General features: G+C 50.0%; 1 protein-coding gene across 1 annotated transcript in view; it reads left to right on the top strand.

Moving 5' to 3' along the window:
- The window catches only part of LOC147707491 (CD109 antigen-like), an 871,995-nt gene that overhangs the window by 334,680 nt on the left and 524,024 nt on the right, over window positions 1–13,291 (top strand). The window contains exon 13 of the mRNA XM_086926508.1: window positions 352–414. Within this exon, the coding sequence (XP_086782634.1) occupies window positions 352–414 (63 nt within the window). The remainder of the gene's footprint in view (window positions 1–351; window positions 415–13,291) is intronic.

Genomic DNA, 13,291 nt, shown 5'->3' with positions numbered 1-13,291 from the left:
CTACCGTTACTTTCAGCAATGCAGAATGCATATATATTTCGTCCACCCCAGTGGGATATATTCGGCACAGTCTTCCTAGTTGTATTGGAATTTGAAAATAATAACATTTATTTATCTCTGCCTTACTTTCCTGTAGTATAATCTTGGAAAGTAAATGGAGCTTGCAAGTAAGATTGAAGAGCTGAAAATGGGTGACATTTTTGTTTATGAACCTAAGGAGAGTGCTTGTCCTGTTTGTGTATATGTAAACCTGTTCTGTATGAATCTCTAATTCCTTTAATCTTTCTAAAGTACTAATATTGCAACTTTGTGTTAAAAATAAATATGTAAACTGTGACTATTTTTCTCTAGGTTGGAATCCCTTTTGAGTTGATCATAAATTCGAATAAACCCTTAATTGAAGTAAACTATCAGGTAAGAAGGAAAGAATGTACCATTGGTTATAGTAATGTTTCTTAACTGTATTGTCTCCCATATGATGTTTAAATGGTTTAACAAACCTTTCAACCATAACAGTATCACATAGTAATTGTGGCGAGTACCATCGCAAACAACAAAGTTGTCTGCACATCATATAATCAGAGGTTGCGCACTGCATGTTTGGACACATACGGGTTATAGGGGTTTTAGGTCCTGACTTGGCTACAGGATATACTAGTACATTTATATAAGGAAAGGGTTTAGGGTGGAAACACCCTAAGCCCATATGCCTGCACCAAAAAAGCCTTTAAAAAATATATAAATTGTTGGGGTTTGGTTGAATTTTTTTTTTTAAATAAAGTGTGGGAGCCAGCCTCGGGACAATGATAAAATGAGAGGTGGCCTCCGACTGACCACCTCTCAGCAATCCCACTATGTGAGGCCTACTGAGGAAACAGATAGGCTAGTTGGCTCCTAAGGACCCCCAGCAGTGAAGGGGACTTCATCCCCAAGCAAGAGCCTGCCAGGAGGCGCGTTTACAGACTGGTGCACAAAGGGGGCATGGCCTGCTATCAGAACTCAGCAATCCTGCTGTTTGGAACTTACTGGACATAACAGGAGTGCTAGTTGGACCCCAGGGACCCTCAAGAGGCAAGGGGACTTCATCCTTCTGCCAGAGCTCTACTAGGTGTCTTAGCTCTGCATTTTTCGCCACCCCAATTAATGCCTGGGTCTGGCCTCTGATGACCACCTTATAGGCTTCCCAGAGAATAAGTGGGACACCCCCGCGCCGCACGGCCACCAGCTGCTGCGTGTGCCCCATTGCCTGCCTTCTGCCTCGCCGCCGGCCTCGCTGCCGCCTTGGTCGCTCCCCTCTGATTTTCGCCAGTTGTTTTGCCCTAAATTTGTGCTTGTTTCTTTTGTGCCGTGTGATCGTTTCTTTAGCTGTTTTTACCATTGTTTTGCCCGTCATTTGTGCCTGTATTTTTTTGTGCCGTAACATCGTTTTCCTTCCTGTTTTGCCTCTTATTTTGCCCTCCATTTGTGCCTGTTTAATTTAATGTAACCTCTGTGCCGTGGTCAGTTTCCTTCCTGTTTGCCCGCCTACCTCGCCGCCCTCCGCTCTCCCTCCCCGCTTCCCGCTTCCCGCCACCGCCATCTGCCCCGCCCCTTTTCTCTTCTGTTCCCTCCCCGCTCCCGCCTCCCAGCTGCTCCGCCCACCTGCGCACTTGGCCTTAAATGGCGACCGTGCGACGCAGGTGAGTGTGACCCACTTGTGGGACACCCCCGCGCCGCACGGCCACCAGCTGCTGCGTGTGCCCCATTGCCTGCCTTCTGCCTCGCCGCCGGCCTCGCTGCCGCCTTGGTCGCTCCCCTCTGATTTTCGCCAGTTGTTTTGCCCTAAATTTGTGCTTGTTTCTTTTGTGCCGTGTGATCGTTTCTTTAGCTGTTTTTACCATTGTTTTGCCCGTCATTTGTGCCTGTATTTTTTTGTGCCGTAACATCGTTTTCCTTCCTGTTTTGCCTCTTATTTTGCCCTCCATTTGTGCCTGTTTAATTTAATGTAACCTCTGTGCCGTGGTCAGTTTCCTTCCTGTTTGCCCGCCTACCTCGCCGCCCTCCGCTCTCCCTCCCCGCTTCCCGCTTCCCGCCACCGCCATCTGCCCCGCCCCTTTTCTCTTCTGTTCCCTCCCCGCTCTCGCCTCCCAGCTGCTCCGCCCACCCGCGCACTTCGCCTTAAATGGCGACCGTGCGAACGCACAGCGGTCACGCGCAGCGGGAGCGCCGATTGTGCGCCGAAGGCGCGCCAAAGGTAAGCCCGTCTGCGCCCGTCCGCGACCGGATCGCGACCAGCGCCAGGACCCCTGGCCCCCGAAGACCCCGACCGACCCGCCTGACGTACTCCGCCGCCACCCTCATCGCACTCAACACCGGCCGACTCCCAGAATGCCATCAAGCCACTCCACGACGTACCCACGGACCTTTCAGCTGCCACGCCTGCAAATTCACCTGCATCCGGACCTGCCTCGCACCAGCACCCGCCAAGTCGAACACCAGCAGCACCCACCTCAAGTGCATCCTGCTCAACACCCGCTCCGTCCACAGACACGCCATCGAACTCTGGAACCTCCTAGACGCCACAGCCCCTGACGTTGCCTTCCTCACGGAGACCTGGATAAACGCCTCTTCAGCTCCCGACATCGCCATCGCTATCCCAGAGGGCTACAAGATCGTCCGGAGGGACCGCAACGCCAACCAGATGGGAGGAGGCATAGCCATCATCCACAGGAACACCATCCGTCTCACGACCAGCACCGACAACACCCTGACCACCGCCGAACACCTGCATTTCCAGATCCACACCAACCCGAACACCACCCTCAGAGGCACCCTGATCTACCGACCCCCTGGACCACGCACACAATTCAGCGAGGACATCGCCGACTTCGTCAGCCCGCATGCCCTCCCCTCCGCTGACTACATCCTCCTGGGGGACCTCAACTTCCATCTGGAGAACAACAACGACCGCAACACCAGCACCCTGCTCGACAACCTCGCCAATCTTGGACTCAAGCAACTGGTGTCCACCCCCACCCACCTCGCCGGACACACACTTGACGCAGTCTTCTCTTCCAGCACAGACATCGACTTCAGCCACGCCACAGAGCTTCAATGGACGGACCACAGCTGCGTCCACTTCACCTTCAAGAGAACGACGACCCACCACCACCAGCAACAGGCCGCCAGCAGAAGCTGGAACAAGATCACAGCAGACCAGCTCGCCACCTCCCTGAGCCAGCACCCTCCTGCCAGCTCAGCGAACCCCAGCCAGGCCGCCGACAACCTTACGAAGTGGATCAGCATCTGCGCAGACGAGCTCACCCCGCTGAGGACCCCGCCCAGCAGACCCGGCAGCAAGAAAGCCCCGTGGTTCACCGACAAACTCAAGAGCTCCAAGAAGAACTGCCGAGCCCTCGAGAAAGTCTGGAGAAGGGAACCTATACCGGACAACAGGACCTCCTTCAAGCTTGCCACCCGGAAGCACCACCAGCTGATCCGCGCCGCCAAGAAAACAGCATTCAAGGACCGGCTGGACAACAACGCACACAACTGCAAGGAGCTCTTCAACATCGTGAAAGAGCTTTCCAACCCCAGCGCAGGAAACAACGACATCACCCCATCGCAAGACCTCTGCAACTCCCTCGCTTCATACTTCCACAACAAGATCGCGGACATACACAACAGCTTCAACAACCAACCAACGCACACCATGACCGAACAACCACCCCCCACCACCACCCTCCACGTCTGGACCCCGATCAGCACCGAAGACACCATCCGCACGATGAACTCCATCCACTCCGGATCACCGACCGACCCCTGCCCTCACCACGTCTTCAACAAGGCCGACGCTGTCATCGCACCCCACCTGTGGGACATCATCAACACCTCCTTCGACACCGCCACCTTCCCTGAGAGCTGGAAACACGCCGAACTCAGCGCTCTACTCAAGAAACCAACAGCGGACCCCACTGAACTCAAGAACTACCGCCCCATCTCGCTCCTCCCGTTTCCAGCCAAAGTCATCGAGAAGACCGTCAACAAGCAGATGGCCGCCTTCCTCGAGACGAACGGATCCCTCAACCCCTCACAGTCCGGCTTCCGAGCCAATCACAGCACCGAGACCGCCCTCATCGCCGCCACCGATGACAACCGAGCCCTGATGGACAATGGAGAAACAGCGGCCCTCATCCTCCTAGACCTCTCCACGGCATTCGACACTGTCTGCCACCGCACCCTAGTACAGCGCCTCAGCAACGTCGGAATCCAGAACAAGGCGCTGGAATGGATCATCTCCTTCCTCGACGGAAGAAAACAGAGAGTCCGCCTACCACCGTACAAGTCAGAGGCCTCCGAAGTCATCTGCGGCGTCCCTCAAGGGTCATCTCTGAGCCCCACCCTCTTCAACGTCTACATGAGCCCCCTCGCGGCCATCGTACGCAAACACAACCTCAGCATAATCTCCTACGCCGACGACACCCAGCTGATCCTCTCCCTGACCAACGACCCCGCCTCCGCCAGAGCCAACCTGCACGAAGGAATGAAAGAGGTAGCCGAGTGGATGACGACCAGCCGCCTGAAACTGAACTCTGACAAGACGGAGGTCCTCATCCTGGGCTCTTCACCCTCCGCCTGGGACGACTCCTGGTGGCCTCCCGCCCTGGGCACCGCACCCAAACCGACAGACCATGCACGCAACCTGGGCTTCATCCTGGACTCCTCCCTCTCCATGACCAGGCAAGTCAACAACGTCTCCTCGGCGTGCTTCAACATCCTACGCATGCTACGGAAGATCTTCTGGTGGATCCCCACCGAGACCAGGAAGACCGTCACCCAGGCCCTCGTCACCAGCCGACTGGACTACGGCAACGCCCTCTACGCCGGTACCACCGCCAAGCTCCAGAAGAGACTCCAGCGGATCCAGAACGCCTCAGCCAGACTCATCCTCGACATCCCACGAACCAGCCACATCACCGGACATCTGAGAGACCTTCACTGGCTCCCCGTCAACAAAAGAATCACCTTCCGCCTCCTCACCCACGCACACAAAGCCCTACACGACCAAGGCCCGAGCTACCTCAACAGCCGAATCAACTTCTACGCTCCCAAACGCCACCTCCGATCAGCCAACCACGCCCTCGCCGCCGTCCCCCGCATCCGAAGAGCGACTACGGGAGGAAGGTCCTTCTCCTACCTGGCCGCCAAGACCTGGAACTCCCTCCCGACCGACCTGCGCCTGACCCAAGACCACCTCTCCTTCAGGAAGAAGCTGAAGACCTGGCTGTTCGAGCAGTAGCGGCACCCCCCCCCCCCAGCGCCTTGAGACCCTATGGGTATGTAGCGCGCTATATAAGTGTCACTGATTGATTGATTGATTGATTAAGTGCCGATGTCACCAAGCCCTTATTCTCCTGGAAGAATTGTCCGGTCCATGCCTTAACAGCTTTCTTAATTTTAGGATCTGTGAGGGGCCCCCTAAAACCACCTCTTCCGGGGAATGATCTGGCACGCCTCTTGCGATGTGTGTTGCCTCGTGAAATTCCCCTAGATTGTGTGTCTGGGTTAATATGTGATCTAGCCTAGAAAGATTTTTATGAGAGGTCGCGCTGTGTGTATACGTCTAGTATATGGGTGTTGATGCCGCTATATGTTCCCCAGGCCCATAGTGCGAAGGAATTCCCTCAACAGTCCTGTTTGTCGTCCCATCACTGACCCGCCTAGGACATCTATGTTGAGTGACATGACAGCGTTCATGTCAATCCCGATTACCCACTTTCCTTCCAGTAATTCGACCAACATTGAGCCCACCACATCCAGTGCTGCAGGTTGCAGTTCCGGGGGTGCATACAGAGAATATAAATTCAGGCTCCTACCTGCCCAAAGCCCACTTATCACTGTAAACCTCCCCAACTAGGTCTAGGTCGGTCCATGGGCCATCTTGCATGAAGAGGAGGGATTTTTTCCCAAAATGCCAGTTCCCCTGGACCCTGAGGTGTATCCCGCATGTGATAACAGGGTATAACAATATCTATTCAGAGCTTTGCATTGGTTTACTCATTAAGTGGGTCTCTATTAGCCAAGACCTTAGCGTAGATTTTAGTGTCCGAATTTTTGAGGGATATTGGACGGTATGACCCCGGATCCTCCTTAGGTTTGCCCTTCTTATGGAAGACAATAATATTTGTTTCCTTCCAGGAGTCTGGGATTTCGCCAGAACAGATTATGCCCTTAAATAAGTCCAACAAAAAGGGAGCTATCACTGCCTGTAGGCATTTATATACTTCAAGTGGAATACTGTCTGGCCCTGTGGCCTTCCCTGCCGCTAAATCCTGCAGTGCTACTACCACTTCATTCAGTACCAAGTCACTATCTAGTACTGCTCTATCCTGCTCAGCCAAAATATGGCCGAAATCTTCAAAAGCTAGACTGGCAAACTCTGCCCTGTCATATTCTTGATACAAATTTTGATAGAAGTTCTTAAAGACCTTTCTAATATCTTCTGGCTCCGAATACTCCTGGTTGCCCTCTTGAACTTTCACTATTGTATTTCTGCTAAAACCCTGCCTAATCCTTAAAGCTAGGAGCTTGCCTGCCTGCTCTCCTGTCTCATACATCCTACCCCTATACGTCGGGTAATCATCAGCACTTCTCTGTGCTCCAGCCTTATGTACTTCCACCTTAAGAGCCAGTATCTTATACCGGCTATCATCGGCCTCTTTCCCACAGATGATATTCCTCATATGTTGCTCCTCCGCCTAAACTAGCTCAGCCATCAGTTTCTCATGCTCCACTCGAGCTTCTGTCCTCAGGCTAGCGGAGAAGCTAATCGTCTCTTCTCTTAATGCCTTAAAAGAATCCCAAACACTGTTTCGGGAGGCACTGTACCTATTTATTTCGAAGTAATTTTGGGCCCAGCTCTTTAGATGGTCCCCAAATTTAGGATCCACTAGCAGTCTCCTCTCAAAACTCCATCCATAGCAAGAACTAGCGGACTATGGGTGGAGATTACTTTTGGTAGTTTTAAAATACCTACTCTCCCCACCTCCGAAGATGATATAAGAAAATAATCCAATTAAGCATATTTCTTAAAGGGGCAAGAAAAATAGGTAAAGCCTGGATTATGCAGTTCCTTATGCCCCCACACATTCACCAAACTAAATAAATTAAATAAAGAGGACAAGTCTCTAAAAACCTTGGGTTTTCGACCGGCATAATTTGTATTATTAATAACACCTGCAATGTTTGCAGATATATTGAAATCCCCACACACTATGAGGGGACATGGCCAGTTTAGTAATTCTACCTCCAGTTTATCGAACACTTTGGGTTCATCCTGGTTGCAGCCATACATTGTACATAGTGTACACCCAACCTCAAGTTCCACAATTGCCCACCTGCCCAGAGTATCTACCAGGGAGCGTCTAGCGCCACCCAAGACAGTTTTGGCCAAGATTGCCACCCCTCTAACATTGGATCTCTGTGTGGAACAAACCAGTAAATTAAACCCTTTGATATTTAACAAATGTGTTTTAGCCAAGGGTAGATGGGTCTCCTGCAGACAAATCACATGCAACTTATTTGCCCTGCCGAAATTCCCCAGTTTTTGCCTCTTGTTCCAGTCATTCAAGCCATCTATATTTCTAGAACTTGAGCTTCCCCATGATTCTGTTGAAAGGAAACCCCTAACCCATGACTCAACAAAAACCAAAATAATTACAATCAATACAATTACCAAACCAAAGACGACAATGCACCAGGTACAATCTAATTTTTCCCCCTTTTTGTCCCACCCTTCATTGTGATGGCCCATCCCGCTCGCCCCTTCCCCGCCAACCCCCCTCCCATTGTGATCCCCTTCCACCCTACCCCCTAGCTTGATTGGCACCACCACCCCATAAGGACGCTCAGACCTTGGTCTGTGCATGGGATGTGCGCCATGCTAGTGGACAGTGGATCCTTCAAACAAATCCATACTTAACTTACAATAGACCCTTATACCTAGAGAAAAGAAATACATTCTCAAAGCTACTCCATCTTTCGGAAAGCTAAGACTTTCTTCCCTTTTCCTATCCCTCCACCCCACCTTTCCTTATATAGACCAATGGCCCGAAAAAACCACCCCCTCGCCCCCCCCACAGTGACAAACAGCAAGCAGAACATTTGCCCAGAGAGATTAACCAGATACGCCTGAATCTTTTTGTCCTGAAAAGGTTTCAAAAGCTGCCTTAACCTCCAACGCCTTTCTACCGTTATATGGCAGAAATCGGGTCTTACAAAAAATGAGACCCCCCACTTGATCTTTTTGCATTAGGTCTTGCTTTATCAGAAATTGCTTGCTGCAGGAGAAAGTTTCCAAAGAAAACAAGTATAGTCCGGGGTCTATCATCCTCCTTCGCTGGTGCTCACAGTTTAAACGGAATACGTTGCGCTCTTTGGATTTCCGATGCCCAATTCCACTCAGAGAGTTCAGGAAAAGCTGCCTTAAAAAGGTCAATTATGTAACTCCTGGCGTCTGACCCTTCCAGGCCCTCTTGAACCCCCAAGACTCTGAGATTATTCCTTCTTTGTCTATTTTCAGACTCTTCTAATTTCCATTGAATGTCTTTAATTTGGGCATCATGAGCCTCTACTTGAGTTACAGCATTAGTTGCAACCGCCTCCGTGGCCATCACTCTCTTCCAAATTCGCCACTCTTTTTCCCATGTTTGAAAATGCCTCAGAGAGCTTCCTCACCACCCCCTGAATTTTCCTCATCCCTGCCTGAGCTTCCTGGCTATCTTCACGGGTTTCCACTCTATGAGCCAAAATAGCCAATGTATAGTATCCAGCATGGGGAGAGTACCATCCACTAGCACCAGAGTTTCTCCTACAGAGGACTCCGAAAGTGGAGTAGCTGAGAATAGTCCCACAATAGATCTTTCCTGCCTCTGCGTTTCACACCATTTTGCCCCATAGACTTTTTAGCTGTTGGGGGGTGATCCTCCTCGCTATCCTCAGGGTCTGACTCCGGGCTACTAGCCCCCTGAGATGTACTCAAAATGTCATCTGACCATTCTGCCCCCTCCGAGACAGAAAAGAAGCAATCGCTGGGCTCTTTCTCAGCTTCAACCCTAAATTTATCTCCCGCAACCATGGTTTTATTACTCTCTGATGCAGCGGTCATAAACTGCCTATCAGTCTGATTCTCAGTCTCTTCTTCTTCTGGGGGCGGGGATGGACCAACCACTTGCTTAGTAAGTGTCCCGTCATCCTTACCCCCGGTCACCTTGCTGTTGTTTTTTCCAGAGTCCTCAGGTGATCCTGCATTAGCCGGTTGTTCAGAAGGGGTAACCATAGGTAATATATTCCGAGTTGAATCTATAGCATCCGGCAACACCACGGTCCCCCCATTGCCACACTTGTCTCCAGACCGAAAAACTCAAATGGGGTGGCTCTAATCAGTATGGCTGAGCCAATATCTAGAAAAACAAAATGCAAATGCCAGTACTGATACAAAAGATTTAATTAACAAATGTCAGAACCCTGGACCTGAAAAATTAATTCAAGGCTGGTCGCTGATTGGTAGCTTTGTTTATTTTGTTTAATTTTATCAAAACACATATATTAAAGGCAGTAGACAATATTACATGCTAGGTGCAAAAAGAATTTTATAGGGAATAAGGAAATCTTTCATCCAATCAAACATGTCACAGGCATACAACAATCAACCATTCAAGGACAAAAAGGACAATGTGTAATATATTACAGTGGACAGTATTTACAGTGAACAAACAAACACAAAAATTCTAGAAAAAGCCACAGTCTGCAAAATATTTTAGATGGTATTCATGAAAAATTGTTTATAACAAACGTACATTTCTTCGACAACTTTAAATATTCTCTGGTTTAGTTAAACGAAAATAACATATACTAAGTAATGTACAAAGGGTAGTGGTAAGCAACAAGGCAATTCATATGAGCTTATCACCCATGCAGACTCAAAGGTGGCTGTGGGCCTACGCGTTTCGAATCCTGCTGATCTGAGAGGATTCTCTTCAGGGCCTTTATTTTTTATCTGCCTAGGCGGGGCTGCTTTGTCAAGGGCAAAGTCACTTGTAAAAACGGAAGTAGCACCTACTCATCTGGAGCCTTTATTTTCATGTGCAACCGCCGTCGGATAAGGAAACAAGGGACGAAATCCGCCAGAGGGGCACATAGAACGTGAAAAGTTCTTGTAATCGGCGCTTTTTTCCAGGTATTTGGGAAAACCGTGATTAATTGCACATCAAACGTGTAAATTCTTGTAACCGATACTTTTTTCAGGAAGTTGGGAAAACCGTAATTAATTACACGGGCGTGGACCGCTCAGCGCGGCTCGCTTGGTACAAACGAGTTACAGGCCCAACAACGCGGCGCTGCACGCTGGGGGCATTTTATTGAGGAAGGGGTAGATTAAGTTAAAGACTAGTCCAAGTCCTAAAGCGACGGCGTGGCGAGAAGGCTGCACTCTGGCTCAAGCACCTTTTTTCCCAAATACCTGGAAAAAAGCGCCGGTTACAAGAACTTTTCACGTTCTATGTGCCCCTCTGGCGGATTTCGTCCCTTGTTTCCTTATCCGACGGCGGTTGCACATGAAAATAAAGGCTCCAGATGAGTAGGTGCTACTTCCGTTTTTACAAGTGACTTTGCCCTTGACAAAGCAGCCCCGCCTAGGCAGATAAAAAATAAAGGCCCTGAAGAGAATCCTCTCAGATCAGCAGGATTCGAAACGCGTAGGCCCACAGCCACCTTTGAGTCTGCATGGGTGATAAGCTCATATGAATTGCCTTGTTGCTTACCACTACCCTTTGTACATTACTTAGTATATGTTATTTTCGTTTAACTAAACCAGAGAATATTTAAAGTTGTCGAAGAAATGTACGTTTGTTATAAACAATTTTTCATGAATACCATCTAAAATATTTTGCAGACTGTGGCTTTTTCTAGAATTTTTGTGTTTGTTTGTTCACTGTAAATACTGTCCACTGTAATATATTACACATTGTCCTTTTTGTCCTTGAATGGTTGATTGTTGTATGCCTGTGACATGTTTGATTGGATGAAAGATTTCCTTATTCCCTATAAAATTCTTTTTGCACCTAGCATGTAATATTGTCTACTGCCTTTAATATATGTGTTTTGATAAAATTAAACAAAATAAACAAAGCTACCAATCAGCGACCAGCCTTGAATTAATTTTTCAGGTCCAGGGTTCTGACATTTGTTAATTAAATCTTTTGTATCAGTACTGGCATTTGCATTTTGTTTTTCTACACTTGTCTCCAGAGGCATAAGTCAAACATGTACCCGTCAGATTCGCTCCCTCTGGGACAGCTTTGATCACTACTCTGAAAGATGCCGGACTCACCTCCTTATCTCCGTCCCTTCTACAGGTACTGTTCTCACCGTCTTCAGCATTTATGGCTCCAGCGCCTGCTTTTCCATCAGCAGACAGTGCCTTAGCTCGCTGCAGCAGCTTCACCACAGAGGGACCCACCGGACGATTCTTTGCGGCTCCCCTACCAGAAACTCTGCCTCTTCCTCTCCTCGGTGGGTCCGGCAAACGCAGTTGTTGCGGGCGTCCGGTGGAGCCTCCCACAGGAGGTCTGCCACGGGCACGGACGCAGATGCGGCCTCACCACCCTCCTTACGGGCGGCTGCTGCCTCGGTAGCCTTAGAAGCCGCTCCGCCCAACGCAACCTACGGGGTCATCCCAAGACCTTCTCTTGCCAGTCAATACACCAGACGCCGCAGGTAACTCTCCACGTAGCACCTAATTAGCAGAGGCATCGTTCCAGACTGATGAATCCATGAGCACTTACGGGAGAACAGCATCCGAGGCTGGAGGGGTGGGATTAAAAAAAAAAAAACAGGGTGCATTTTCTCACTTCCGTAGTCGGGTCTCATACAAACATACAGACCGCTGCCAGCTAGCACCACTAATGACCTCCTAAGCGGCCGCCATCTTGCCCCACGTTACAAAAACTCCATTGAGGATTCTTGTAATTATTGTCCGCAGTGGAGCCCCCGGGGGGATTGGTGCCCTGTGGGCCATCTCAACGGAGAAAAAAGTAAAGAGACTCTTGGGTTTCAGTGTATTTAGTATTAAGCTCTCCAGGAAAAGGTCCACGCTTGGGCCCTCTGCTCCCTCCTGGACCCCCACCACTCTAATATTATTTCTCCTCGCTCTATCTCCCTGGTCTTCCAGCTTAGCAGCCATGGTTGTAGTTTGTTGAGTAAGGGATTGTACCCGATCTTCTATTTGTTTTGTACTGGACCGGAGTTGGGTTTCAGTCCCTGTGACCTTCTCTCATACTTGGACAAGTCTGCTCGGATTAAGTTAACCTCCAGGGTCACCAGTGTTTTGGGACGATGTAGCTGTCTATTTTGTTAGCTTGGAGGGTCATTACACTCTTGGGCTTCACCATTTTACCGGAGTTCATTGGAAATTATAATAGTTCAGCATGTGCTCCAAGATTGACCAATCCAGAGGGCAGCGCCAGTGCACAGTACTGTTGTTGTTCGGAAGAGGGGGGCACCCCGCCATTCCAATATGTAACCTTTATTAATTGTTGCCATATGTGTTCTCCACTAGCTGGGCCAATAGGGAGCCTGTGGTCGTCCAGGGGACCCCGCTCACTCTCTCCCCAGACACCACTCTGGGGCCCCAGGTATGTTTTTTAGGCCCTCTTCGCAAAGGGTATGGACCTCCGCCAGACAACACCAGGGAGCGGCCCGCCTGGCCAGCACCCTGCTGCACCATAGAATATACAAAGAGTGACTGCAGGCGCTGATCCCCCAATGTCCCCTCAGGCCAGTTCTTCGCCTCTATCAGTGCCTCTGGGTTCCACCCTTCTTGTCTGGGCTGGGTACGATCCCTTCAATCCTCTCTACCTGTTGGCCCCAGCACTGCTCCACCAGCACAGCCAGCCGATCCCCCCACCTCTGGTTTTATCTTGTAATGGGTGCACTATATCGCTGCACCACCTACGTCTTCCAGGCTCTCAATCCATAGCCGGGTAGACCTTGTGGGCTGCTCTAGGCCTCAGTGTTATTTGGAGCAGAGCCTCCTCTCGTTAGAATAGGGAGCTCCCTGCCGGGCACCACAGGACCCCCCTTTGCCTCTCTCATCTTCCTCGCCTTCAAGCAGAGCCCACTCCCTCCAGACAATCAAAGCCCATTAGAAGATAAGGACCTACAACATACAATCTTCACCCTGTAGCAAACCTTTTACAGATAGAAGACCTCTTGTGGGCAATCAACAAGATAAGACTCGGCAAGTCTCCTCTGT

Source organism: Lissotriton vulgaris, chromosome 6 (genome assembly GCF_964263255.1).
Source record: "Lissotriton vulgaris chromosome 6, aLisVul1.2, whole genome shotgun sequence".
NCBI classification, from domain to species: Eukaryota; Metazoa; Chordata; class Amphibia; order Caudata; family Salamandridae; genus Lissotriton; species Lissotriton vulgaris.
The sequence above is the reverse complement of the archived record's forward strand: the minus strand, read 5'-3'. Positions and strand labels throughout refer to the sequence as shown.